This window comes from Haliotis rufescens, unplaced genomic scaffold (assembly GCF_023055435.1).
Source record: "Haliotis rufescens isolate VD_foot unplaced genomic scaffold, xgHalRufe1.0.p SCAF_3, whole genome shotgun sequence".
NCBI classification, from domain to species: domain Eukaryota; kingdom Metazoa; phylum Mollusca; class Gastropoda; order Lepetellida; family Haliotidae; genus Haliotis; species Haliotis rufescens.
The window spans coordinates 58,478,855-58,506,310 of record NW_025964001.1 but is presented as its reverse complement, the minus strand read 5'-3'; the positions used below and the strand labels follow the sequence as shown (position 1 = coordinate 58,506,310).

The 27,456-nt window shown below is 41.3% G+C and overlaps 2 protein-coding genes across 2 annotated transcripts; both read right to left on the bottom strand.

Annotated features, from left to right (window-relative positions):
• Positions 1 to 1,498: 1,498 nt before the first annotated feature.
• LOC125384407 (dentin sialophosphoprotein-like) lies at positions 1,499 to 5,054 on the bottom strand. Its single transcript, XM_048403462.1, has 2 exons — positions 4,584 to 5,054; positions 1,499 to 4,546 (listed from the first exon to the last, which is right to left on the bottom strand). The coding sequence occupies exons 1-2, from the start codon at positions 5,052 to 5,054 to the stop codon at positions 1,499 to 1,501; spliced, it is 3,519 nt and encodes a 1,172-aa protein (XP_048259419.1).
• A 7,931-nt stretch (positions 5,055 to 12,985) lies between these two features.
• Positions 12,986 to 27,340, bottom strand: LOC124151120 (dr1-associated corepressor-like). Its single transcript, XM_046523448.2, has 7 exons — positions 27,245 to 27,340; positions 27,085 to 27,157; positions 25,534 to 25,627; positions 23,920 to 24,057; positions 20,427 to 20,505; positions 17,936 to 18,120; positions 12,986 to 14,440 (listed from the first exon to the last, which is right to left on the bottom strand). The coding sequence occupies exons 1-7, from the start codon at positions 27,284 to 27,286 to the stop codon at positions 14,326 to 14,328; spliced, it is 726 nt and encodes a 241-aa protein (XP_046379404.2). The 5' UTR covers positions 27,287 to 27,340; the 3' UTR covers positions 12,986 to 14,325.
• Between the last annotated feature and the right edge of the window lie 116 nt (positions 27,341 to 27,456).

The following is a 27,456-nucleotide window of genomic DNA, read 5'->3' as shown; positions in this document are numbered from 1 at the left end:
CAGGACATATCAAATCTGGACAGGCAAACCAGTGGTTGATATAATGAGCAACCCATGCCGTCGGTTTGCAATGACATCAACTCGCCGAACCTGTACACACACGACTATACAATCAGAGTGTAACAGCTCAACCCTTATTTTAAGTTTGTTTCTTTCTTTCTTAACGCGACACTCTTTCTTAACGCGGCAATATTCCAGCTATATGACGGCGGTCTGTAAATAATCGAGTCTGGACCAGACAATCCAGTGATTGACATCATGAGCATCGGTCCACGCAATTGGGATCCGATGCCATGCATCAACCAAGTCAACGAGTCTGACCACCCGATCCCGTTAGTCGCCTCTTACGACAAGCATGGTCGCCTTTTACGACAATCATGGGCTGCTGAAGACCTATGTTAACCCCGGATCTTCACGGGTCTTATTTGAAGTGGGCTGTGTTGCAGGACAGTAGTTGCAGCAACGGCTCGTCAAGTTCATGACACAGGATCGATGCTTCACAGGGGTTAACTCTTTTAAGCCAATTTCTGGTGTCCTTGGTCGTGAGACTGCTTAACATTGACGACCAAACACACTCTCAGTCATGGTAGTCGGATCTTATGACAAGCATGGGTTACGGGGACCATTTCCTTCCCTGGAATCCACAAGGGAAAGCATTAACTGAAGAAGTGAGCGACGATGGGGGGAAATAGAATTAATAACACACGGTCAGAGAGTTCAAATATTGTGGCCGCGCGCTCCTTGTTTTAAGTAAGCGCTGAGGTAACCTAGTGGTTACAGCGTCAATTCGTCACGCCATGACGTGCGTTCATTCTCTACATGCGTACAATGTCTTTAAAGCCCAGTTCTCTGTTCCCTGTCGTGAACTGGATGGAATATTTCTAAAAATAGACGTAACAACCTACGCGATTCTCTTAGTCGGCTCTTGTGGCAAGCATTGGTTACTGTCGACAATCATGTTGCAGAATTGTCAAAGTGGTAGCAATGATGGAAAATATGAAGAAGTACAAGAGACGATAACCATCTACTGAAAACGGTTTCCAGGATTTATTCCCTTGCTCTCATTGCTCAAAGCCATCATGACTTTTGACACATATTGAAATAAGGATATTTCCCGTTTCAGAATTCTCTCGTCAACCCACCTGTGCAACATTACCAAGTCATTAAACGGACAAACTAGTTGTCTTGGCGCATATCTATATTTTCTTTCGCTGCATTTGCTGTGCTCAAGACCGTCATTACACGGACAAAGTATATACATTTTGGCAGAGATCATACTTTTGTTTGTGGTTTTACGTCATCTGTGTCACACTGGTATGTCAATAATCGTGCCAGGGCCAGCCAAACCAGTGGATGATATTATGAGCAATGCCCCAGACTGTCGGGGTGCGGTGACACGCACTGAATCAAGTCAACGAGCCTGGCCACACGATCCATTTAGTCGCCTTAGCAACAGAGTGATGGGGATCTAGCTATTCCAACCCGAGTCTCCACGAGGTCAGATCCTTAGTACAACAGCTGTCTTGTCTGTTGTCTTGCCTGCTGTCTTGCCTGCTGTCTTGTCCGCTGTCTTGTCTGTTGTCTTGTTTGCTGTCTTGTCCGCTGTCTTGTCTGTTGTCTTGTCTGCTGTCTTGTCTGTTGTCTTGCCTGTTGTCTTGCCTGCTGTCTTGTCCGCTGTCTTGTCTGTTGTCTTGTTTGCTGTCTTGTCCGCTGTCTTGTCTGTTGTCTTGTCTGCTGTCTTGTCTGTTGTCTTGTCCGCTGTCTTGTCCGCTGTCTTGTTTGCTGTCTTGCCTGCTGTCTTGTCTGTTGTCTTACCTGCTGTCTTGCCTGCTGTCTTGTCTGCTGTCTTGTCTGTTGTCTTGTCTGTTGTCTTGTCTGTTGTCTTGTTTGCTGTCTTGCCTGCTGTCTTGTCTGTTGTCTTACCTGCTGTCTTGTCTGTTGTCTTGTTTGCTGTCTTGTCTGTTGTCTTGTCTGTTGTCTTGTCTGTTGTCTTGTCTGTTGTCTTGTCTGGTGTCTTGTCTGTTGTCTTGTCTGTTGTCTTGTCCGCTGTCTTGTTTGCTGTCTTGCCTGCTGTCTTGTCTGTTGTCTTGTTTGCTGTCTTGTCTGCTGTCTTGTCTGTTGTCTTGCCTGCTGTTTTGTCTGTTGTCTTGTCTGCTGTCTTGTCCGCTGTCTTGTCTGTTGTCTTGTCTGCTGTCTTGTCTGGTGTCTTGTCTGCTGTCTTGTCTGTTGTCTTGTCCGCTGTCTTGTCTGTTGTCTTGTTTGCTGTCTTGTCCGCTGTCTTGTCCGCTGTCTTGTCTGCTGTCTTGTCTGTTGTCTTGTCCGCTGTCTTGTCCGCTGTCTTGTTTGCTGTCTTGCCTGCTGTCTTGTCTGTTGTCTTGTTTGCTGTCTTGTCCGCTGTCTTGTCTGTTGTCTTGTCTGCTGTCTTGTCCGCTGTCTTGTCTGTTGTCTTGTTTGCTGTCTTGCCTGCTGCCTTGTCTGTTGTCTTGTTTGCTGTCTTGTCCGCTGTCTTGTCTGTTGTTTTGTCTGCTGTCTTGTCCGCTGTCTTGTCTGTTGTCTTGTTTGCTGTCTTGCCTGCTGTCTTGCCTGCTGTCTTGTTTGTTGTCTTGTTTGCTGTCTTGTCTGTTGTCTTGTCTGCTGTCTTATCTGTTGTCTTGTCTGCGGTCTTGCCTGCTGTCTTGTCCGCTGTCTTGTTTGCTGTCTTGCCTGCTGTCTTGTCTGTTGTCTTGTCCGCTGTCTTGTCTGCTGTCTTGTTTGCTGTCTTGTCCGCTGTCTTGTCTGTTGTCTTGTTTGCTGTCTTGTCCGCTGTCTTGTCTGCTGTCCTGTCTGCTGTCCTGTCTGTTGTCTTGTTTGCTGTCTTGTCCGCTGTCTTGTCTGCTGTCTTATCTGTTGTCTTGTCTGTTGTCTTGTCTGCTGTCTTGTCTGTTGTCTTGTCCGCTGTCTTGTCTGCTGTCTTATCTGTTGTCTTGTCTGTTGTCTTGTCTGCTGTCTTGTCTGTTGTCTTGTCCGCTGTCTTGTCCGCTGTCTTGTCCGCTGTCTTGTTTGCTATCTTGCCTGCTGTCTTGTTTGCTGTCTTGTCCGCTGTCTTGTCTGTTGTCTTGTCCGCTGTCTTGTCTGCTGTCCTGTCTGCTGTCTTGTCTGTTGTCTTGTTTGCTGTCTTGTCCGCTGTCCTGTCTGCTGTCTTGTCTGTTGTCTTGTTTGCTGTCTTGTCCGCTGTCTTGTCTGCTGTCTTATCTGTTGTCTTGTCTGCTGTCTTGTCTGTTGTCTTGTCCGCTGTCTTGTCTGCTGTCTTATCTGTTGTCTTGTCTGTTGTCTTGTCTGCTGTCTTGTCTGTTGTCTTGTCCGCTGTCTTGTCCGCTGTCTTGTCCGCTATCTTGCCTGCTGTCTTGTTTGCTGTCTTGTCCGCTGTCTTGTCTGTTGTCTTGTTTGCTGTCTTGTCCGCTGTCTTGTCTGCTGTCCTGTCTGCTGTCTTGTCTGTTGTCTTGTTTGCTGTCTTGTCCGCTGTCTTGTCTGCTGTCTTATCTGTTGTCTTGTCTGTTGTCTTGTCTGCTGTCTTGTCTGTTGTCTTGTCCGCTGTCTTGTCTGCTGTCTTGTCTGCTGTCTTGTCTGCTGTCTTGTCCGCTGTCTTGTTTGCTGTCTTGCCTGCTGTCCTGTCTGCTGTCTTGTCTGTTGTCTTGTTTGCTGTCTTGTCCGCTGTCTTGTCTGCTGTCTTATCTGTTGTCTTGTCTGCTGTCTTGTCTGCTGTCTTGTCCGCTGTCTTGTCTGCTGTCTTGCCTGCTGTCCTGTCTGCTGTCCTGTCCGCTGTCTTGTCTGTTGTCTTGTCTGTTGTCTTGTCTGCTGTCTTGTCTGCTGTCTTGTCTGCTGTCTTGTCCGCTGTCTTGTCTGCTGTCCTGTCTGCTGTCTTGTCTGTTGTCTTGTTTGCTGTCTTGTCCGCTGTCTTGTCTGCTGTCCTGTCTGCTGTCTTGTCAGCTATCTTGTCTGCTGTCTTGTCAGCTATCTTGTCTGCTGTCTTGTCTGCTGTCTTGTCTGCTGTCTTGTCTGCTGTCTTGTCAGCTATCTTGTCCGCTGTCTTGTCAGCTATCTTGTCTGCTGTCTTGTCAGCTATCTTGTCTGCTGTCCTGTCTGCTGTCTTGTCTGCTGTCTTGTCTGCTGTCTTGTCAGCTATCTTGTCTGCTGTCTTGTCAGCTATCTTGTCTGCTGTCTTGTCTGCTGTCTTGTCTGCTGTCTTGTCTGCTGTCTTGTCTGCTGTCTTGTCAGCTATCTTGTCTACTGTCTTGTCTGCTGTCTTATCCGCTGTCTTGCCTGCTGTCTTGTCAGCTATCCTGTCTGCTGTATTGTCTGCTGTCTTGTCTGGTGTCTTGTCAGCTATCTTGTCTGCTGTCTTGTCTGCTGTCTTGTCCGCTGTCTTGTCCGCTGTCTTGTCTGCTGTCTTGTCAGCTGTCAAATCTACCGTCTTGTCTGCTGTCCTGTCCGCTGCCTTGTCAGCTGTCTTGTCTGCTGTCTTGTCTGCTGTCTTGTCCGCTGCCTTGTCTATTGTCTTGCCTGCTGTCTGTCTTGTCTGCTGTCTTGTCAGCTGTCAAATCTACCGTCTTGTCTGCTGTCTTGTCTGCTGTCTTGTCTGCTGTCTTGTCTGCTGTCTTGTCTGCTGTCCTGTCTGCTGTCTTGTCAGCTATCTTGTCTACTGTCTTGTCTGCTGTCTTGTCAGCTATCTTGTCTGCTGTCTTGTCTGCTGTCTTGTCTGCTGTCTTGTCTGCTGTCTTGTCAGCTATCTTGTCTGCTGTCTTGTCAGCTATCTTGTCTGCTGTCTTGTCAGCTATCTTGTCCGCTGTCTTGTCAGCTATCTTGTCTGCTGTCTTGTCAGCTATCTTGTCTGCTGTCTTGTCTGCTGTCTTGTCTGCTGTCTTGTCAGCTATCTTGTCTGCTGTCTTGTCAGCTATCTTGTCTGCTGTCTTGTCAGCTATCTTGTCTGCTGTCTTGTCTGCTGTCTTGTCTGCTGTCTTGTCTGCTGTCTTGTCAGCTATCTTGTCCGCTGTCTTGTCAGCTGACAATGCATGCATGTATGGTTGTATATATCAAATTGTATACAATGTCTATAACCATCGTATTTCTCAAAAATCACCTATCATGTTGAACCTTATGCGGAGGAATCCATCGGAATGAGATATAGAGTGAAATCGTCCACTACAACTACAGCCAGATGACGGAATAGGCCGACCCGATGCACGTTTGTTGGGAATATCCCCCGATCTTCACATGTAGACATTGTACCGTGATGAAATAATTCAGTAATCCCCAACGATTCCCACATCAATTCTTGCTAAAGTCTACCATGCGCGCTGGTAGAGCGTCGCTCAACAAAACATCCGAGCGATTGTCACATTTCATAAGCTCAATCGCTGCTGCTATTGAGTCGAGCGAATAAGAAGTCTCACTTCCGCAGTTTCTACAAACCTTTTACACAGGAAATCAATAAATCAGATTATCCCCCTCGTGCTCTGACACTTTTGGGGGATGACTTCTTCAAATATTTATAACAAGGGCCGAGTTGGACGTGTTGCAGCTATCATCAACACGCCCTTTCAATACCACGAATGAAGTACAGATGACAGGCAGGCAGCATGGCCAATTGAACCGGAAATGATTGGGTTCGGAAAAAGAGATTGCTAACGATTTCTGATAGTATTTACAGACTCCTGACCTTTATACACAATTGTTTGCACGCCATCTTAGTGACGGGCAGTCCAACTGCAGCTTTGTTAGATGAAATCAGGCGCTAGGATATCAAACGGTGCTCACTTGTAGGACGTTTATCACTCACTCTCGGGAATACGAGACTATTTCAATGCAGACATGAACAAGATTGAACATGTTATCTTAACTGACCAAACCAAAATATATTTCCATAATAAAATCTGAAATTTTCAGTAACAACATCTAAATGTATAAAAAACGGCAATGACAGAGAATAACCAGTCTCGATTATCCAGAGAAAAAGGCAAACTAGCGGTGAAAATTTTATGAATGGATCACCGATAATCAGTGATGACACCAGTTGTTAACGAAAACGTTATGCATGCCCTGCCCTACAGGCAGAACCCGCCACTCACAGATTTGACATAAAAAAGTAAGCATGTGTTCCCTGACGCCGCACACCAGTACTAAACAAACCAGAAGGAAGATACCCTCGGAGATTTTAAAATGAATGCAATATCAACATTACCATTTAAGACACCTGCATTAACTTCGTTGCTAATAAGCCAAAACAAACACTTTCTAATTTCCTGACATGCAAGCTAAACACGCTATAGATTAATACTAAAATAACCCACACACTTTCTCTTTATAGTTAAACATGAAAGTTAATGAAAATGTAAATATAAGTGTCAAAAGCCTTTCCAGTATTAATAGGAAATATTTGCCAAAAGCAGAGTCGATTGTACAATTCCGACTATATCATGAGCATGTGTTTATGAATCACTATCAAATAGTTCCTGAAAGATGAGCGTATCCTGCATCTACGGTGGCATCCGTCACAAACACATGCAAAGGCATGTCAATTGTTCACCTGGAAAAAACAAGGGAACGTATGGTTCAAGTCAAAATAGGGAATTTCATCGGACATCATGTTTGTCACTGGTGCGTCTTTAAGGAAACGTTCTCCACATGTCTACCATGAAACGTTTTGAAAGCTTTACTGAGGCCTTGGATGTTGTCACCTTGATCAAACAACTCCTGAGTAAGAACCGTATGACGCTCTTTGAAGCCTTTGGAAGAAAGAGCATCCTCGAGTGTACCTCAAAATGCTAGAGCTGAAGGAATATTACTGACCCGAACTTCTGAAGATAGATACGTAACTGAATATATGGTCACCACGTTTTGTAAGAAAACCCCCATGGCTCAAGGAGTGAAGTTTTTCCTTAAGTTTGTCATGTGGGATAGTGGTGTACAAAGTTGAATAATAAATATTTTGACAGAATTGAACTTGGTTCTTTTCTGAAATTGCAACAATTCAAGGAAATTCTTTTAAGTGTTTGAGAATCCACATGGCATTAATTCGACTTGTCTCAAATACTTTCTGTGAATATAAAGAAAGTCCATCCTCCATTGTATTAAGGATCATAATTAACCTTTGAGACCAATCTCATTAAAATCAGACCTCAGTTATCGCTACCGCTAAACAAAGATCTGAGGACATCCCATTACGGGTCACGTCAGAACGACCTTTCATCCGACCAATCAGAGCATCGCTTACCAGATTGTGAAACTGACAGTCGGAATGTGATGTCTAATCATGCAACCTCGAAAACTTTAACTCCGAACGATAGTTACGGGTTTAACGACTGAATCCATACAATCTAGACGATCTATTAGCCATCCCAGAATGTTCTTTTGCTTTAAAAAGGTTTCAAATTTGTAATCGAGAATTTGTCGATTTGAAATATGTTTCGAAGCGTAGTCGTCAATTTGAAATTAGTGCCGTAAAACACGAGAGGGCTGCCTTCTGATTGGTTATTCCATTGGTCGGTCAAAGTTCGCGCAAGGTCGGTCTGACGTGACCCGTAATGGGATGTCCTCAGATCTTTGTTCAGCGGTAGCGAGAACTAAGATCTGATTTTAATGAGATTGCCTTTGAGACAGGGATTTGGTGAAACATTTGTCTGACCAAGAAATGTATCCCTCTTTGTAGGAATGTTTATAGTCTGTCTTACAGACCCTGATACAACTATATCAAATACAGCCCATGCAAATCTATAATGTTTGGCAAGTCTAGATTTCTAAAAATGAAGAGTCTATGGGCTCCTTTTTATTATTTTTTTTAGTAAGATAAAAACAACTATTTTTTCTTTGTTTGTTTGTTGTTAAATGCCGCACTCAACAATATTCCAGCTATATGACAGCACACTGTTAATAATCGAGTCTGGACCAGACAAGTGATTGACATCATGAACATCGATCCACGCAATTGGGATCGATGACATGCATCAACCAAGTCAGCGAGTCTGACCACCCGATCCAGTTAGCTGCCTCTTACAAGCATAGTCACTTTTTACGGCAAGCATAAATTGCTGAAGACCTATGCTACCCCGGATCTTCATGGGTCATCTGTACGATATGTTCATTTCAGAGACTAGATGTTAGTCTAGGATGTTTATGGAGCTCTCAAAAACGGAATGGTCATTGAAATCCAGTACAAAGAGGAATGGACAGGTCTACGTGGTTTAGAGTAAAGTCAAAGGTTGATAGAACTGATGAATGTTTTTTGCAGACTTTCCCTCAGTTAACGTACTGACCTTATATGTGGTATTATTTGATACTAGTATGTCCCACATACCAAGTTCTTTGATCAAGCAGTGTAGTGGTGGTTATTTTGTTTGAGACCTTCCCAGCATACTCAGTGGGAACAGCTACAAACGTGTCATGTAGGTCAGCCTGAGTTAGGATGACAGCAGAAGTCCATCCATAGGACCTGGAAATTACTGATTCAGGACCAGACAAACCAGTGATGGATATTATGTGATTGGAGGAACTGATGACACACCATCAATCAAGTCTGACCAGATCTTCCTGAAAATGGCCTCATACCACTGGTGGAACCCTGTACCCAGGTATTGGTGGAACCCTGTACCCAGGTATTGGTGGTGACAATCATCAGTGTTTCAAACCAACTGCAGATCCTGGCAGCCAAGGGAGACAACTCTCCTTCAGTACTCATTGAAAACAAACACTTGCCTGTAGTTGTAATAACATGAATGTATTTCTTTCTCTGACTGCTACCTGTACAATTATATACAGACATATCTGCATCTCGCTCTGTACACATCAACAACATCTGAACTACAATGATCAATGAGTAAAATACAAATACTTTTATACACATTAAATGATTGAGTGAGTTGAGTTTTACTCTGCTGTTAGCATCATACCGGCCGTATCACAGGGAAAATGATTCAGAATGATATCAAAATGACAGAAACAATGGAAGTGTGATTCTTTCTGACTACTATTGACCATTTTCAGACACATATATCTGATGTGACCTTATTTCCCTCTTGCCAGTCCCCTACAGATTTATTTGTTCGTTTAAAGCCGCACTCAGCAATATTCCAGCTATATGTCAGCCTGTTAATAACCGAGTCTGGACCAGAGAATCCGGTGATTGACATCATGAGCATTGATCTAAGCAATTGGGATACAATGACATGCATTAAGTCAGCAAGCATGATCACCTGATCTTGGCAGTCGCCTCTTAAGACAAGCAAGGGGGTCTCTCTTAGAGAAATTTACACCTGTTAGTGAATGTTCATACATTGCATAAAATTGTATACACATGATACAGACAAAAGGAAAAAGTGAGTCAGTGAGTCAGTGAGTGAGTATGGTTTTACGCCGCTTTTAGCAATATTACGGCAGGGGACACCACAAATGGGCTTCTCACATTGTACCCACGTGGGGAATCGAACCCAGGTTTTTGGCGTGACAAGCGAATGCTAAACCACTAGGCTACCCCCCCCCCCCCCCCCCCCCCCCCCCCCCAAGGAAAAAACGGTGTATGTGTTTCAGCCGTATTCTCTTAAGGCCAGTTTCTTTCTACTTGGATCAGACTTATTTATGTGATCCTTCAATGACAAACCTGGTCATGGTGTTAAAAATATTTTTTTATATTAAGGCAACAGAATCTTTTCTTATGCCCCCATTTCACTACGACCAAAAATATCCCGAATCACCCTGAATAGGAAATGTTTCATTTTCGTAGATAAATCTCAATCATTTCTTGAAGTTCTTAAATTAATCTTATTTGATTCCCAAACATTCGTACAGTTCGCAGGAGTTTGTCGAATCAGCGAGAAAGTTTTTGTTTGTCAAAAACCTTCGTGGAGGGTCCCCGAATTGCAATTTCGTGGCTGTATCATAAATTCGTAATCCATTCATAATTAATTCTTATGTTCCGTAACAACTTCGTAATAGATTCTTTTGCATTCTTGCCTGTACTTAGCGATTCTTGGCTCCCAAAATGTCTTGTCCTCAACATGAAAACATCCCCAAACAGCCATGAATGTTCCAAGTCAACTACGAATCATGTAAGAATTAAATAAGAACAACATTCAGCATATTCGTAACTTCGTCGTAGGTGGTTCTTACAATTCGTGCATGATCCGTACATGAATCTTGTAATTCGTACATGTTTCTTAACCTATTCCTGGCATTCTTCATATTTTTCAACCCGATTAGACACGAAAGTTTGCATTATTGGCAGAATCATCACAAATTTCAAAAGTTTCTGATTCCGGGTGATTCTAGATATTTGTGGTCAAAGTGAAAGGGGGGCATTAGTCTTAATAGACATTTTCTTAATCCCAAATATACATAAGATATGGAATTATTAATGGTAATATGAAAATTTGGCCTTAAAAGCACAATGCAGGGACATAATCACCAAAATATTTCTTGCAAAGACTGACAGTTGGAAACTGGTGATGACATCAATGACATCAAAACAACTTCAAAGACAACAAGAAAACAAGACAGATGATATGTGTATAAGACTGAAGTAAAAACAAGCGATGTAGCCTGTAAACTGTACCAAGCTTGTACCCTGGCCGTACACTAGTGACACATCTTAACAATCAACAAACACAATGGCTACACCTGGGAAATTGTCAAGCACCTCACACCACATATTTCTATAAAACAGCCATTGTTTGGAGTTGTATTCTGTATTCATTTTATGACGATCACATTTAGTTTTTTTTACATAAGTGACATTCCTATAGAAATACAGACTCCACAAGGCCTGTCTAATGGCCTGTGTTGTATGTTTCATGGCTATAGTTACTGGAATACCCTTTCCACTGCATCACCGCATCCTATGACCCAGGAGATGTGACCATCTGGATGAACGTACACTTAAAAATTCTCCTGCAACAACTTTCTAGTAAATACAGAGGGTATCATGAAATTGTTGCAACTGAGATCAACGCCATTTGTATGTATACATTTTCAAAAGATACCTGGGAGCGTGGCATATATGAATATAAGGAAGAGATGCTGATTGGCTTTTTTCAGGTGAATATTAACAAAAAATTAATAACTGCAATATTATTCTTAAAAAACAACTCATACTTAAGAGTTTCTATATTTCTCAGTGTTACACAAAGTGTGTACGTAACAGGAAATCACAAGGCCGCAACGTAACTCCACGTTTCCAGGAAAAATTATCTTCAATCTTAGGATTGGCTTTTTTCAGGAGCATATAACAGAGCCGTAAACTGCCATATCGATAACTGTCCTTCAAAAACTTCTCCCAGCTAGGAGTTTGATGATTTCTCAGTGACAGTGTTACCATTGTTACACAAACTGTGAATGTAATAGGAATTCGTGACGATACATCTCCAGGTTTCCAGGAAGCTGATTGTACTTAATGATCTCGTCCTACTAAAACAATGTCCCAACTGCTGCCTTGCGTACATACATGTTTTCGTTCACACCACAGACACCATGTATAGCAGATAAATCTTGGTTTTGTCTGGTACAAAATCTGGTTGGCATACACATATGTCTCATAAACGTTAAGACTGTTTGAACCTTAACACAGCGTTAGAACTTAGTTCTAGTCCTGTAGTCCTTCCCAAACTGCCCAATAGTTAAGGTATTATAATGACTAGTAGAAATTTGCCATTTTTTTAGTTTTGCTATATGTTATCATAAAAGGACTAGTGGACTAAAAATGTTAGTTTCTACCGCTGCAAAAACATTCTTAATGAGAGAGTTATCTTTGTCTAAACCTTGCCACCGTGGTTGCTAAAAAGTTTGTTTGAAATAATTTGGTGCGTAACACAAAAGGTTACTTCAACAAACTTGTTAGCAATCATGCCAACTGAGAATAAAGTCCAGGCGAACTGGTAAACATTTCATTCGGCTGAAAATACACATGAACTCCAGCTGCTACACCCCAGGGTTCAGAGTGATGTACAGCACCACGAGACTCACAGCACAGGTAAAGCGAGCAAGTCAGGGGGAAATGCTGCCCACAACAATATCTCAGTAGATATACATGGGGAAGGCTTCCAGTATAGAGTCCACCTGGTCGGTATTGAGTTAAGGGTGGATTCATAATCTACAATGTCATCTAGGGCTGGGACGAGTCCAAATTTACTACCCGGGTACCCACCCTTCCATTACCCAACCCTACCCGGTACCCACTGTAGGTCTCAAGAGATACAAAATGTCTGTTTGGGAATTTTATTTCACAGCGGTTGCAAAACGTTTTTAGATACATGCATCTGGTTAAACGATCTGGTCATGCTTAAGTTATATCTTTATTCAACCATATGAAAAGTCAGAAGGAATGGGCGCATAGTCAGAAAGAAATGGGAACATTAGTGACTTGTAGTGTAACCAAAGAGTTCTAGATAATTTCTGTCAATAAACAATATATCATGTGATTAACCACGGGTCCGGGTAGTGCTGTGGGTACCCAGTTCCTACTCAGTACCCACCTGACCTGCGTACCCGAGTTACCCGTCCCAGCCCTAATGTCATCAATCCAAAATCACCCAAACTGAACAGAGTAGGTTTAAAACTGATGATGCAGTGACTTGTCAATTAAGTCTTTCACTCACATAGCACACACACAAATTAATCATTCAATTAAGGCTGTCTCCAAAACGGTCATCAACAATGTGGTAGCCTTCCCAATATATATACTTCACATACTGCCAGCATAATGTTGGAGGAAACAAAAAAGTGATGCCGGTCACTGACGTTTATCACTTTGGTGAAACCCACAAGCATTTTCACCACATCTAAGTGTTGATGACAAGACAGTTATTAGCAAAGTGAGTGAGTGAGTGGGTTTAACGCCACTTTTAACAGTATTCCAGTTATATCGTGGCGTGTCAGCTTAATGTTGGAGGAAAGCCCGAAGTGATGCAGGTCTCAGACGTTTACCACTTCGGTGAAACCAAGAAGCATGGGTATGGTGCTGACAAACCTAGAAACATAATTGGGGCGAACCGGGATTCGAACCCACAATCATAGGTTTCTGGCGTGCCTAAGGGATGCAACTCTGCACAGCGAATCGTGGCGCCTTAGACGACTGGGCCACCCGTGCCCGGTTATTAGCCAAGGGTACAGACAGCAAGCAAATTACATGTTTAAATGACATGGTGTGTAATTTGTAACTAGCTGATCGGCAAGTGCCAACAGATCCCCACTGCCGCCTGAAACAGTTTGGTTTGAGTCAAACCAAACTGTTTCAGGAGGCAATGGGGATCTGTCAAACCGTTTGACTGATTTAGTGAGTGAGTGAATGAAGTGTGTTTAACAACAGTTTGAACAGTTATAAAATTATAAAACGGCAGATCCAACTAATGCGGGATGAAAGCCCAAAATGATGCCAGTAATGGATGCTGATGAAGCCAATGAATATGGGAATGATGACACAGCATCACTTGAACCTAAACACACAGTGTTGATAAACATTAACAGACAGGGATAAACTATGACAAAAACTAAACATCTTCTTGGCATTGTGGCAGTACGATGGATCAGTCACTTCTCTTGAAGAATACAAGTTCTCACAGTTTTTTCAAGATGGACTTTGGGATGTACACTGAACAGTGCATATATTGCCAACACAAAGATCGTAAACAACAAAGTTGTACTGACCAGTAGCCTATTCCAAATCTCTCAGAGTAAAGCTGAAAATACAAGCAAAAAGCCTTCCAGTGTCTACAAACCAGTCATCTAATTATAGTCCAGCTATCAGAGAGGACTGACAAACCATATCTACTACAGACAGTTTAGATCCCACCTCACCCAAAACTGTTCTAAATTTCAATATGGAACCAAAACGTTTTTCAAATTATTTATCAACTGGGCATTTCCTTTCGACTATTCCGCTTGGTTTCTGGTTGTAACCATGGTAACAAACCAAGCTGACCGACTTGGCTACAGAGTCAGGTTTACTGATAATACACAGAATATTCACTGTACGAAACAAAAGACATGAATGAAATTAAGCCAATAACCATATCATTAAGTTCATTTTTTGTAACAATCATAAAAAAAATAAAAGGTAAATCACTACAGGGAAGTGTTGTTTTACTTTTAACACACATTGGATGACTGAACATTATACTTTATAAGTACAACATCTTCACTGGACACCCAATAACAAAGGGAAGTTCACATTAAAACCATGAATAATATACACAACATGGGCATTAAAACATGAAGAGTTCAGCAGCCAGTTTTGGAAACAAGAGATCAGTTTTTCTCATTAGCTGCAGTCCTTAACTGTGGTTCATTAACATCTATTGTGTAGAATCATGTATCGTAGTCGTCATCTTCTATTACTTTCTGCTGTGGCAGCGAGGATGACATGCCCGACACCGACGGCATACAGGGGACCTGAGACATTTGGGGCATTGAATACGGGATGCTGAAACGAAAAAAACAAAAAACAATGTAGCTAGCACTCAACTGAGTGGCTATGAACGTTTTTTATAGGTGTCAGGTGCGGTCAGGTAGCCTAGTGGTTAAAGCATTCGCTTGTCACGCTGGAGACCCGGCTTCGATTCCTGACATGGCTACAATGTGTGAAGCCCATTTCTGGTGTTCCCCTGATATTGCTGGAATATTACTTAAGTTAAAGCGGCATAAAAATGTACTCACTCACTCACTCAATTATAGGTGTCAGGCCATTTACACCTTGCCCTTAATACAATTTGGATAAAAGTCTAGAAATAGGGCTAAATATCATAAATAGAGAAACATCATATGTTTTAATCATGTCAATAGAATGAGTCAGATTTTATGCTGCTTATATATTCCAAGCGATATTCAGCAATATCACGACAGGGGACACCAGAAATAGGCTTCACACAGTGAACCCATGTGTACCCAACCGAGGTCTTCAGCGTGACCCTGTGCTTTAACAGAGGCATGAATTACATCTGGAACTTCCTGGCCAACAATAACCCTAGAACATCCTAGACCAGCCAATGACATCAATACTCAGAATACTCATGGACTCAACCATACCATTACACAGATCTTTTTGGACAGTGCAGCAAATAAGGCGGTGAGAGTTAGTTCCCCTTATACAAAGAGGTGCATGCTCCTTCCCAGCGCGTGACACCTTCGTTACACTCATGGTTTCATCGCTGCCACCAGTGTGGGCGCGGCCATTACAAGAATCTTGAAATTTGCCCTCTAACCCCATTTGTAGTAACGTTTATACTTTTGTTTATGTCTTTGGGAATGCCATCATATTTCAATTTGAAAAGGTTTACGACTGACCATGTTTTCCAGATGAATTTACTTTGTTCTTTTGATAATCAGATTGGTTCGAGATTGCAGACTAACAGAAAATCAACCAACTTCTCCCTTACATTCTTACTATATCAATAACACGATAGTTTTAATGAAACAGAAATTCAAATTGACAAACGAAGAAAGAAATTTAGCAGCGATAAGTGTATTCAGCGTCACGACAGTCGTCGGTTGTTTGTAACCATAACTGTCATTCGGTTGCGAGTTCAACTCCAAGCATGGTTGTGGCCACCTATTCACAGTGGGGAATTTTGACTGGTGGCAGCGATAGAATAGAGAGTTCTGCGAACGGGCTATCGCTGTGAGGAGCTTGAAAGAGGTGTACACCCGTGACCATGTTCGGCCCATAACAAATTGATGGCAAGAAATCGTAGTACAGCTGCTAGAATATCATCAAACTTATTTTCCCTAATGGAGAGTCAGCATTTGATATATTTATATATATTCATTTTCTATAAAAGTAATTCCCTAAACTGGAGACATTTTACATCCTAGTGTTGGCAATAGCTGTTTAAAAACAACAAGGATGAATATTAACACCTGACTAGAAATATTACTCTGTATGTATTTATTTTGATATAGAGTACAAACAGAATAGTGATACTTCCCCTTCAAGACAATAAGCATCAAATGGGACAGATGCAGGCAGGTTTGGGACATATCATAGGGTCACAGCATGTGGTTGGCGTGTGGGGTGGGGGTGGTTGGTGTGTGGGGTGGGTTTGGGGATGGGGGAGGGGGGCGTGCAAAGGGGTAGAGGTAATAATTGGTCAGGGATCATTATTTACCCAGTAGTTAATTACGTATTAGCAATTATTATAGACTTATCAAGTGTATCAGAAGGATTAAAAGTTAAATTATAACAAGGTGTTAACTTGACATGCAGGCTGGCAATGCATAATATATTTACTCTTACGACACTGACAATTGCTAAATAATGTTACTTTTTCATGTACTTTTTCATAATATGATTATTGCAGAAAATATGTCAGGTATGGTTGCAAGAGAAAAACAGAAGGAAAAATTATATTAATATTTCAAGCAATTCACATTGTTGCCAAAACATGTTAGTGGAACTGTATCATTAGGGTGAAAATAGACTTCTCTACCAGTAGGTTCATGAATATTATCCAGAGTGATGTGTTCTCACTCTTGCTGATAGAGAAACATTTATGCTGAACCTTTACCTAGTAAGCTTGGATGTAAACCAAATTCAAGGTTGTTATATAACCAATGTATTGTCACACTTCCGACCTTTTCAAATGAGTAATCCGAATTACAAGCCTTTTCAAGCCTGTTTGATCTATGTGTACACAATTGGCAGCTCAACCTGTATGAGATACGTGCCCTTGGGTGATGGATCTGTGTGCCTGCTGCCCTGGGGTGGGTTATCTGACCTGAGGGACCTACTCCACACCTGGTTCAACATAACAGAAGTATTGTGCTCCATCCTGAGCTTGTTGAAAGAAGAATGCTCAACTGTCTATTGCTTCTTGAATGAATGAGTGAGTGAGTGAGTTGAGTTTAACGCCGCTTTTAACAGTATTCCAGTTATATCACCGCGTGTCAGCTTAATGTGGGAGGAAAGATTACAGATACGCTACAAAAATAAAACTTGTGCGCATCATCAAAATATTGTGAAGTAACCCTGCGTATTCGATAAGCAAATCAGAAACATATTTTGAAATTATAAACAGGCATTCTGTCAACCTTGCCTAACTCCACGATGACAGTTACATCATGATCATTTGCCATCACACTTTCTTGTGGAAATATCGTGGTATTTTTTAGTCCTATAAAGCTCTCAAACCCACACGACACCAGTTTGCTGGGACTAGATGAATAGAGTTTTTAAATATTTAACTTCAATACCACCATGTGTAACAACTAGTGGGTAACAGAAATTTGAATACCCAGATAGAATTACTGATACCCAACGATTTTAAAATGCACGGGTAAAATACCCACAACACCAAAGCTTATCTCGAGCTCTGCAATTCTAACCTGGAATCCCCAGGAGGAGGAGGGTGAGCTAGCAGATGGTCAACACCTACCTGTTGAAAGGCATCTGAACCAGTACAATGATTTGTCCAACCATCAAATCGCCTCTTACGATAGCATAAGCCCAATTCTAACCTGGAATCCCCAGGGGGAGGAGGGCGAGCTAGCAGATGGTCAACACCTACCTGTTGAAAGGCATCTGAACCAGTACAATGATTTGTCCAACCATCAAATCGCCTCTTACGATAGCAGGAGCCCAATTCTAACCTGGAATCCCAAGGAGGAGGAGGGTGAGCTAGCAGATGGTCAACACCTACCTGTTGAAAGGCATCTGAACCAGTACAATGATTTGTCCGACCATCAAATCGCCTCTTACGATAGCAGGAGCCCAATTCTAACCTGGAATCCCAAGGAGGAGGAGGGTGAGCTAGCAGATGGTCAACACCTACCTGTTGAAAGGCATCTGAACCAGTACAATGATTTGTCCGACCATCAAATCGCCTCTTACGATAGCAGGAGACCAATTCTAACCTGGAATCCCTGGGGGGGGGGGGGGGAGGAGGGGGGGAGGAGGACGAGCTAGCAGATGGTAAACACCTACCTGTTGAAAGGCATCTGTGGTGGGAGTGACTGCACATGAAGGGGGTGTGGTGCTGGGATGTGAGCTGTGGGGGGTGAGTTCAGCTGCTGGCTGGTGGAGGGGGAGGTCATCACGGGGGTGGTGGGTGCCGACGTCCCATTGTTCTCCTCCTCATCCGTCTCTGTTTCCTCATCATCTTCATTTGCCTGTCAGTTAAGGAGATGTACAACATTGAGACATCATGTATTTCTTCATTGTTTTATCACCTGATTCCATAAGAGAGAGAATCTATGGATGCCAAATTCTTTACTTTTAGAAACACAACATTTTGGAGTATATGCTTACTCCTTCATCCCCTAATGATGGAGTAAGCATATACTCTGAAATGTTGTGTTCTTCATAATAAAGAAGTTGGCAAATATAAATTCTCTCTCTTATGTGTATCACTTCTTAATCCCAGTCAAAGACCCAATTCCAGTACATCACATGTCAGAGCTCCAGATAAGCTGCGTATCTGCATAAAATACGCATCAGAAATGCGCAAATACGCAGTAAAATAAAATTCAAGCGTATCAAATACGCAACGAATATTACAGATACGCTACAAAAATAAAACTTGTGCGTATCATCAAAATATTGTGAAGTAACTCTGCGTATTCGATTAGCAAATCAGAAACTTATTTTGAAATTATAAATGGGCATTCCGTCAACCTTGCCAAACTCCACGATGACAGTTACATCATGATCATTTGCCAACACACTTTCTTGTGGAAGTATCGTGGTATTTTTGAGTCCGATAAAGCTCTCAAACCCACACAACACCAATTTGCAGGGACTAGATGAATAGCGTTTTTAAATACTTAACTCAAATACCCACATGTGTAAAAACTAGTGGGTAACAGAAATTTGAATACCCAGATAGAATTACTGATACCCAATGATTTTAAAATGCATGGGTAAAATACCCACAACACCAAAAGCTTATCTGGAGCTCTGCATGTACTCACAGAGAATTATCCAGTCTAATTAAAATCAGATCGTTCACTCGGATTCAGGATCTCCCAATGTCAAAATCTGACACACCCTCAGCAAGATTTTGTTTTGTTTGTTGTTTAATGCCTCACTCAGCAATATTCCAGCTATATGACTGCGGTCTATAAATAATCGAGTCTGGACCTGACAATACTGTGATTGACATCATGAACATCGATCTACGAAATGAGGGATACGATGACATGCATCAACAAAGTCAGCGAGTCTGACCACCCGATCCCTTTAATTGCCTCTTATGACAAGCATAGTCGTCTTTTACGGCAAGCATGGGTTGCTGAAGACCTATTCCACCCCGGTTCTTCACGGGTCCCCGCCACAAGAAAAGGAAGCATCACTTGAACCCAAATGCAACTTTGACCGCCCATTTGAGGATGTGTGGGCATTCGAGCCAATCTGATGTCAGCTTTCTAACACAATGCAATGTCCAACTGGTGGTCTTGGAATGCTCAAAGGACAAGTTAACAAATATTTGGTTTTGAGAAAAATGAAACCACAGCTGAAATATATTATGATGTTGATGAAAGACGTGACTGAAACGACAGGAAGTAATCTATCCACAACCTACTCACATAGGTTCAATTTTGAGATATATAAATCAGATATGCTGGAGTGAATACTCTGCTCACTCCTACTGAGAATTTCGAAAGTCCCCATGCTGACTAGCTGAATATAAAGTCAACCTGATACGACCTTGTCTGGAAGAGTCAGGTCTGGATGGAGAGCTGAATTCTCGATGCTGACTAGCTGAATATAAAGTCAACCTGATACGACCTTGTCTGGAAGAGTCAGGTCTGGATGGAGAGCTAAAGTCTCCATGCTGACTAGCTGAATATAAAGTCAACCTGATACGACCTTGTCTGGAAGAGTCAGGTCTGGATGGAGAGCTAAAGTCTCCATGCTGACTAGCTGAATATAAAGTCAACCTGATACGACCTTGTCTGGAAGAGTCAGGTCTGGATGGAGAGCTGAATTCTCGATGCTGACTAGCTGAATATAAAGTCAACCTGATACGACCTTGTCTGGAAGAGTCAGGTCTGGATGGAGAGCTAAAGTCTCCATGCTGACTAGCTGAATATAAAGTCAACCTGATACGACCTTGTCTGGAAGAGTCAGATCTCGATGGAGAGCTCAAGTCTCCATGCTGACTAGCTGAATATAAAGTCAACCTGATACGACCTAGTCTGGAAGAGTCAGATCTCGATGGAGAGCTATCAAAACACAGTAAGAGATCAGATTCTAGTGAGATTGTCATCATCACATTTATTAACCATTGACAATAAAGACATTGTGTATATTCTCTTGTCCCAAACATAATCCAAAGGTTGCATGTAGAGTCAATTTGTATTGATAATCATGGTAACAAGGGATCTAAAGAATCAGTTAGATCAACATTACCAAATTGGATCCATGACTATTGCTGTGTTACTATGTATAAGCTGTAGAAATATTGACCACTCACATTAGCTTCTGAACTTTCCGATGAAGACTTTCTCCCTGTTCTCTTCCTTGCACTAGTGCCATCTCTGGGCTTCCGTGGCCTGTAAAAAAAAAAAAAAAAATACCTGGTAATCACAATGGTAAGCAGGTAAGGCCTTGATTTCTAAATGTCGAATCTTAAAATGGGATTTAGAAGTTGTATCAACGAGTGAGTGTGTGAGTTGGGTTTAACGCCGCTTTTAACAGTATTCCAGTTATATCACAGTGTTTCAGCTTAATGTGGGAGGAAAGCCTGAAGTGATGCAGGTCTCAAGACGTTTACCACTTCGGTGAAACCCACGAGCACAGGTCTGGTGCTGACAAGCCTAGAAACATAATTTGGGCGAACCGGGATTCGAAGCCACAATAATTGGTATCTGGCGTGCACAAGGGACACAGCTCTGCACAGCGAATCACGGCGCCTAAAACGACTGGGCCACCCGTGCCCCCTTTGTATCAACGAAGGCATGGTTGACATGCCTCACCCAGTTGTTGATCACTAACTTGATAAAGGTAGAAGGTACCAAATTATTGCATTTAAGTTGACATGCATAAGTCAACACCATGAACACTGTCTTCAACAAGGTGAGGTGAAATGGGGTTTAACGTCCAAGATTATTGCACTTATATAGCGACGTGCATGTACGTGTGTGTGTGTGTGTGTGGCTGCTTGTACTAGTCCGGACTGATGCTGAATTATAGTGCTAGCTCACTGAGATACCATGCCGCAGTTTAACATGAATACCCCACTCAGACACAGTATACTGACTCCGAGCCGACCAGTCCTTGTTTTAGCCCCTTAATGCCGAGCGCCACACAGGGTAACAACAAGTACCATCTGTTAACGTCTTTTGGTATGACGCGGCCGGGGATCGAACCCCGGACCTTCAGCTCTCCGGGGGAACGCTCTACCACTAGACCACGGAGGCGGTCCTGTCTTCAACAAAATGTTCTGATGCTGAGATATTGTTTGCACAACAACCCCAGGACATCTAGTGTGCATTAGCTGATGATTATATAGACCTATATCATCATATTGGTTTTGTTGTTTAATGCTTCATTCAGCAATATTCCAGCTCTATGATGGCAGTAGGGGTGAAACGATACGGCAAGGTCAGGATACAATATGTATCATGATACATAGGTCATAATAAGATATGCATCGAGTTACCCATATTTACTCAAAATTGTGTGGAAACTTTATTTAACTTTTTGACTATAAATATTTCAGATCAGGTTTAAGAGGAAAAGCAAGCTGCAGACATATGTTTGTAGTGGCTATTTTTAGTAGTTAACTTGAAAAGGCTAATTACAACACATTTTACGATGTTTGGCTGACAAAAACACTGGGGGTCATTCAAAGATGAGTAAGTAATTTATTTCAGCAAGTGTATCGTCTTGTATCGAATCTATCGGTACAGAAAAAACAAGAGTTTGCCACTAACGTGGCTATACCCCCCGCCCCTGTTGCAGAATTTATGACATAATTAAATCTAAACAAACCCTAACCTTTTTTAACCGAGGTGGAACTTGTCATGGAAATTGTACAAAAAAAGAAGAGTTTGGAACCTCAGTCTATCTTGCTGCCATGGCAACGTAAAAAATAAAAATTTCTAAAATTTCTTAATAGATAAAGGCACCAGTTCAGCATGTACCTGACAAACCTGCAAAGTTTGATGAAAAAATATTGAACGGTTTCTGAGTTATGCTCCGGAAACGAACCCTACCCTCACAGAACCTAAGTCCATCTTGTTGCCATGGAAATGTTAAAAATAAAAATTTCAAAAATTTCTTAATAGATAAAGGCACCAGTTCAGCATGTACCTGACAAACCTGCAAAGTTTGATGAAAAAATATTGAACGGTTTCTGAGTTATGCTCCGGAAACGAAACATGACGGACGGACGGATGGAGCCCGTTTCTATATTCCCCGCCCTATAAAAAGGTGTATCGTATCATGGCATGAGAACTCACGATGCACTGGTGCCTCGTTTCACCCCTACACAGCAGCATGTAACTAGTTGAGTCTGGACCAGACAATCCACTGGTGAATATTATGACTATGAACAACAATCAGGGTACAATGTTATCTTCATATAATGACACACAATCAAATAAGTCAGTAATCTTGACCAGTTGATCCATTAAGTCGCCTCTTACCAAGTGATAGTTATTGGCCTGACTTTCTTATTGCAGTGTACCACAATATATTGCATATGTTCTTTCATCTGTAATTTGTTATGAACCTGAATAAAAAAGGACCCATACATCGGACCTGCACATGTTTGACAAGGTCGTCCACCATTTTGTTTGATGTTGCTATGGTTGCAATGCATAGACACATTATATACAGAAGCTGGTCATGAATAGTTCTGCTTTTTCAATCACAGGAATGAAGTTCACAATTTCATTTATTTGTCACTTACCGTATTCAACGTAATAAGCGCCCTGCTCTAATACGCGCCCAAAGCGATATTTGCTGATATATTGGCCAGTGAACAATCCCAATTAGCATCCCCTTCCGATTGATCAATGTACACAAGGTTTATTTATTCGTGTATTATACACACTCGTGTGTTATATGCACTCTTAATTATGGGCAATTAAATTCTGGAAAAATATATCTGTCGTACATAAACATTTCAGGCTGTCAGCATAAACCACGAAATTTATCTTTCAACTCTGTTTTTTTCACCAACATAATATTCTAATAATAGCCCCCTATTTCTAATTTTGAGAGCGCCCTGGGCGTTTATTACGTCAAATACGGTATGTACACTTTGCTTACAAGATGAAAATATGCATGATTTTGAAAAAATGCAACATACCGGTATTTTCCAAATGCATTGTGATATGTATTCATTCCCATTTCAAATTGTGGTATACTAGTACACTGGTAATATCATGCAGCTCTACTCCTACCACACGCATAGGTTGAAGAGGATCAATTCTAACCTTGAATCCCCAAAGGGTCCAAACATCATGAGTGTTGCCTTTCAGAATGGGCGTGATTAGTCAGCAGGAGACAAATTGTTTGTTTGTTTAATGCTGCAGTTATAGAATAGTCCAGCTATATGACCACATATATAAATAATCGAGGCTGGACCAGACAATCCAGTGAATGATATCATGATCATCAATCTAGGCAATTGGGATACGATGACATGCATCAACCAAGCCAGCGACCCTGGCCACCCGATCCCGTTTTACGCCTGTTAGTAGTGTTACAACAAGCACTGCCGCATGTTATGGCAAGCATGGGTTGCTGAAGACCTATTCTAACCCAGGTCTTCACGGGTTAGCAGCCAAATCTCATTACAATTGTCATAATGATTTCTTACAAGAAGTGGGGCACTTCTTGGCTTCAGCACTGTAAGTAAAACAGTGACTCCTCCCTGGTGTTGGTTGAGATTAAACATATGGTAACGAATCCCGCTACATTATACTGCTGATGTTTCAGTCACCACAGCTACTAACCCTCGCGGTCCCCTTGGTTTCTTGGGTTCAGCGGCCCCTGAGTTCTCCCCTCCATCTTCCTCGGTCTGGTGATCCGGGATGTTGGACACGAGATCCCGCAGGAAGTCAAACTTTTTCTCTGCCTGAATTGTCTGCTTTCTAAAGTCAAACAAACAAAACACCATGTAACTATTACTACCTGAACAAAACAAGTACTATCACCTGGCAGTCGGAATGTACACTTACCTTTGTCTTTCATTATTAGACCAACAGAAAATCGTTTCATGATGAATGGTTATTTAACAAGTGTAATACGCTATCGCCTGAGAGTGAAGAATTTCCTTTATAGCTTCATTTTCATACCAGTACTTGAGGACTATAGTGGAAACTATGACATGTTACCATGGTTACATCTTCCCAAGGCAAGAGAGTAAACTGGCTATAAAAGTCCAGTTTCCACCCTTGCTGAACTAGGCTGGTATTTTGGAGTTACATTTTGGCTGGACTAATGAGTCTATGCATAGTCCAATCAAAATCGCGCAGTGAAATCGAAATCCGGTTCGTAAACTGTTGTGCAGATTTCGGTCGACTGCAGGATTTGCAAAGCATGTGCACCGCCAACTGGTTGTCAGCAGATATTTTCCAAATCTTTTCATGTTTTTAATCAAGGTGCTCACGTGATTTGATGCATTTTGCGATGTAAGACCCGTTTCATCACAATATAGATCTTGATTATCGATCAGGTTGTCCTGACTGGGCGTCGCCATTTTGTTTGAAGCAAATGCAAGTGATACGAGAGGTGGAATCTGATTGGTCTATAGGAGAGGCTTCGAAGGGTAGGGTTGCAACGGGTACTCGAGTACCCGATAACTGGTCGGATAGCCTAGGACTCGAGTCCAATTTTCAGGACTCGAGTACCCGTTCAGGGGAGATAACTTGTAAGTCACTTCAAAATGGACGACAAAGCGGACAAACGTTCAAATGTTTGGGCGTATTTTGACCTTGATGACACAAAGAAAAAGACCAAATGCTGTCTCTGTGGCATATGTATCAGCCACGCGGGTAGTTCGACGAGTTCCATGAAAAAGCATCTACGTTTTAAACACAAGAGCATTTACTTTGATATTCTGCGTCACTTGTGGTTTTAGGGAAGCCATGCATGCAGGCATTTAAAAAATCCATAATACCTTAGAATAGATCAATAGATGTTTGATGACCTTTTATTCGCAAAAGCATTACAAACAAGTGGGACAACATTGAACTACGGGTACTCGAGTCCGGTTCGGGTATTGTCTGCCGGGTACTCGAGTTCAATTTTCGTACCCGGTCGCAACCCTATCAAAGGGACATAAGTGGTAATAGCCAGTGGTGGCGCTACAATCGAGCCCAGGAATTCCAGTCTAGATTGGCAAGGGTGGAAACGGGACTTATAAAGTCAGTTAACTCTCTTGCCTTGGGAAAATGCCATGGTTACAGCAAATTCAATTTTTTTTGTAAAGAACAGCATGAAAGCTATCAAAGCTATCAAGGGTATAATTTGTAATTTGTCATATCAAACTTCTATTTGAGAACTGCTTTACTATTTTTGGAAATTTCAAGAAGTCATAATCATGATGAATTGATGATCATACTTACATGTGTGACGTTGTAAGGGTTTTTGCATTCTTTGCTGTTGTAGTTTCATTGGTCTTGAGAATGAGAGATTCAATGAACAGCTCTAAAGCCCTGGCTGTGAGGAAGGTTAAGAAATATGCAACAAGAAAGTATCACAAAGATACATGACAACTTGATGAAATATCTCAAAATAAATATACTCTTATGTACTCAAATTGACTCATAATACAAAACAATGATATACTCCTGTAAAAAAAACCATGTTAATTATGCATTCAAAAAAATACTGAGAATGGACAAATTTTATTCCGCCCACTCTATTCTACAATTACGATTCCATTTTCTGACATGAACATGAGGAAGAGGCAATGTTAATCCCTTATGTAAATTGAGCAAACTTGTAACAGCGCAAATGGTAAGCCTGAATAATGAAATATATACCTTTATTTAGAGACAAAAGACCAAACATCCAATTAGACAAGGTACTTTCAGTGATCATATAACAATCCAACAATGAATTTATAATAGAAACTAGAGGGTGTGAATCTGACTTTCTAATAACTTACACTTAAAGGCTGTGAGCACTGACAAGATTAGAGAAGCTGGCGGAGGTGTTAATTGTCCAATTCTAAACTTAACAATGCATCTAAATTAGTAACACAGATGTTAATAACTGGTTTGTTCCACTCTAGAAAATCATAAAACAATTATCATGGTCCATGTAAACTGTCCAACATGTTAAGCGTCACCAATGTTCAACATGCACTACATGGTATTTTTTAAAGGGTTAGACAATATCCTGAAATTGTGTTGATAAAACTAAAAAACCAACTGTTTTACATGAACATGACGAAGAGATAAAGGGATTAACATGATGTAAGCATAATTTCGGATTAGGTGACATCTTCTAATTCCAATTAAACTGATGCAATATTATGGCAAGAATGAGACACAAATGAACTGTATCCTTTATCATCTTGACATGATTAATATGCTTGTTTTGTGAAAATAGCCTTAGAATCTGAGAAAAGTTCACTTGGGATGAAAAACGATAAACATTATCTGAACTGAACATTTTGTTTATTTTTTAAAAATACAACATTATTGAACAGGTATACTGAACAATGATTCAACTGAGCATATTGTCCCAATACAAAATTGTGATAAATTAAGATTCTAGAAAAGCTGATGTGGTAATGGTACAGTTTTAAGCAAATGGTATGATTGTTTGTTGTTATTGTTTACATATCATAAATAGGAAATACCACACACAATTCACTGGAGGTTAGAAAAACTAAACGTTTGCCAGGCAATTCTTAAACACTATTTTGGTAATGGATATGTATATGGACGATTTACATGACTATCATTAAAATATTAATGTCGAAATGTTGTTTTTAATGATCGCAACTAAGTGTCCCAGATAATGCCGTTTGATTTTGAAGTCGATGGTGATTTGTCTGATGAAAAATCAAATGCTGAAGCATTTCAGAGCAACACATAATAAAACATAAACTTAATAACAATAAATTAGCATCTTAGATAGCCTACTGACTTTTCCACAAAGGATACATATAATAACCGGAACAGCCGCAGCCACTTTTCCAACTTCATCGTCGGTTTGCATGATCTTCTTAATTCTTGCCTGAAAGCATGAAGTGTAGGTTTTGAGTGGGTCAAGGTATCGTTTACATCGATAGAATACATAATATACGTGTCAAGGGTTTCTTACCGGAGGAAATCGTGAATTATACTTCTTCTTTTTGCTCGGCATATCTATCTTTTGTAGGGAAAACAGGGTCTTTTATCAACCGGAAGTCAAAATGCGTGACAGTAAAAAGAAGAAGCGAGAGGTTGGCTTTAAAACGAAATATGATTCGTTAAAGACATCACTTTTGTGGAACAACTTACAAAACACGGCGCTGTTATAAGCTGTAATTTAGA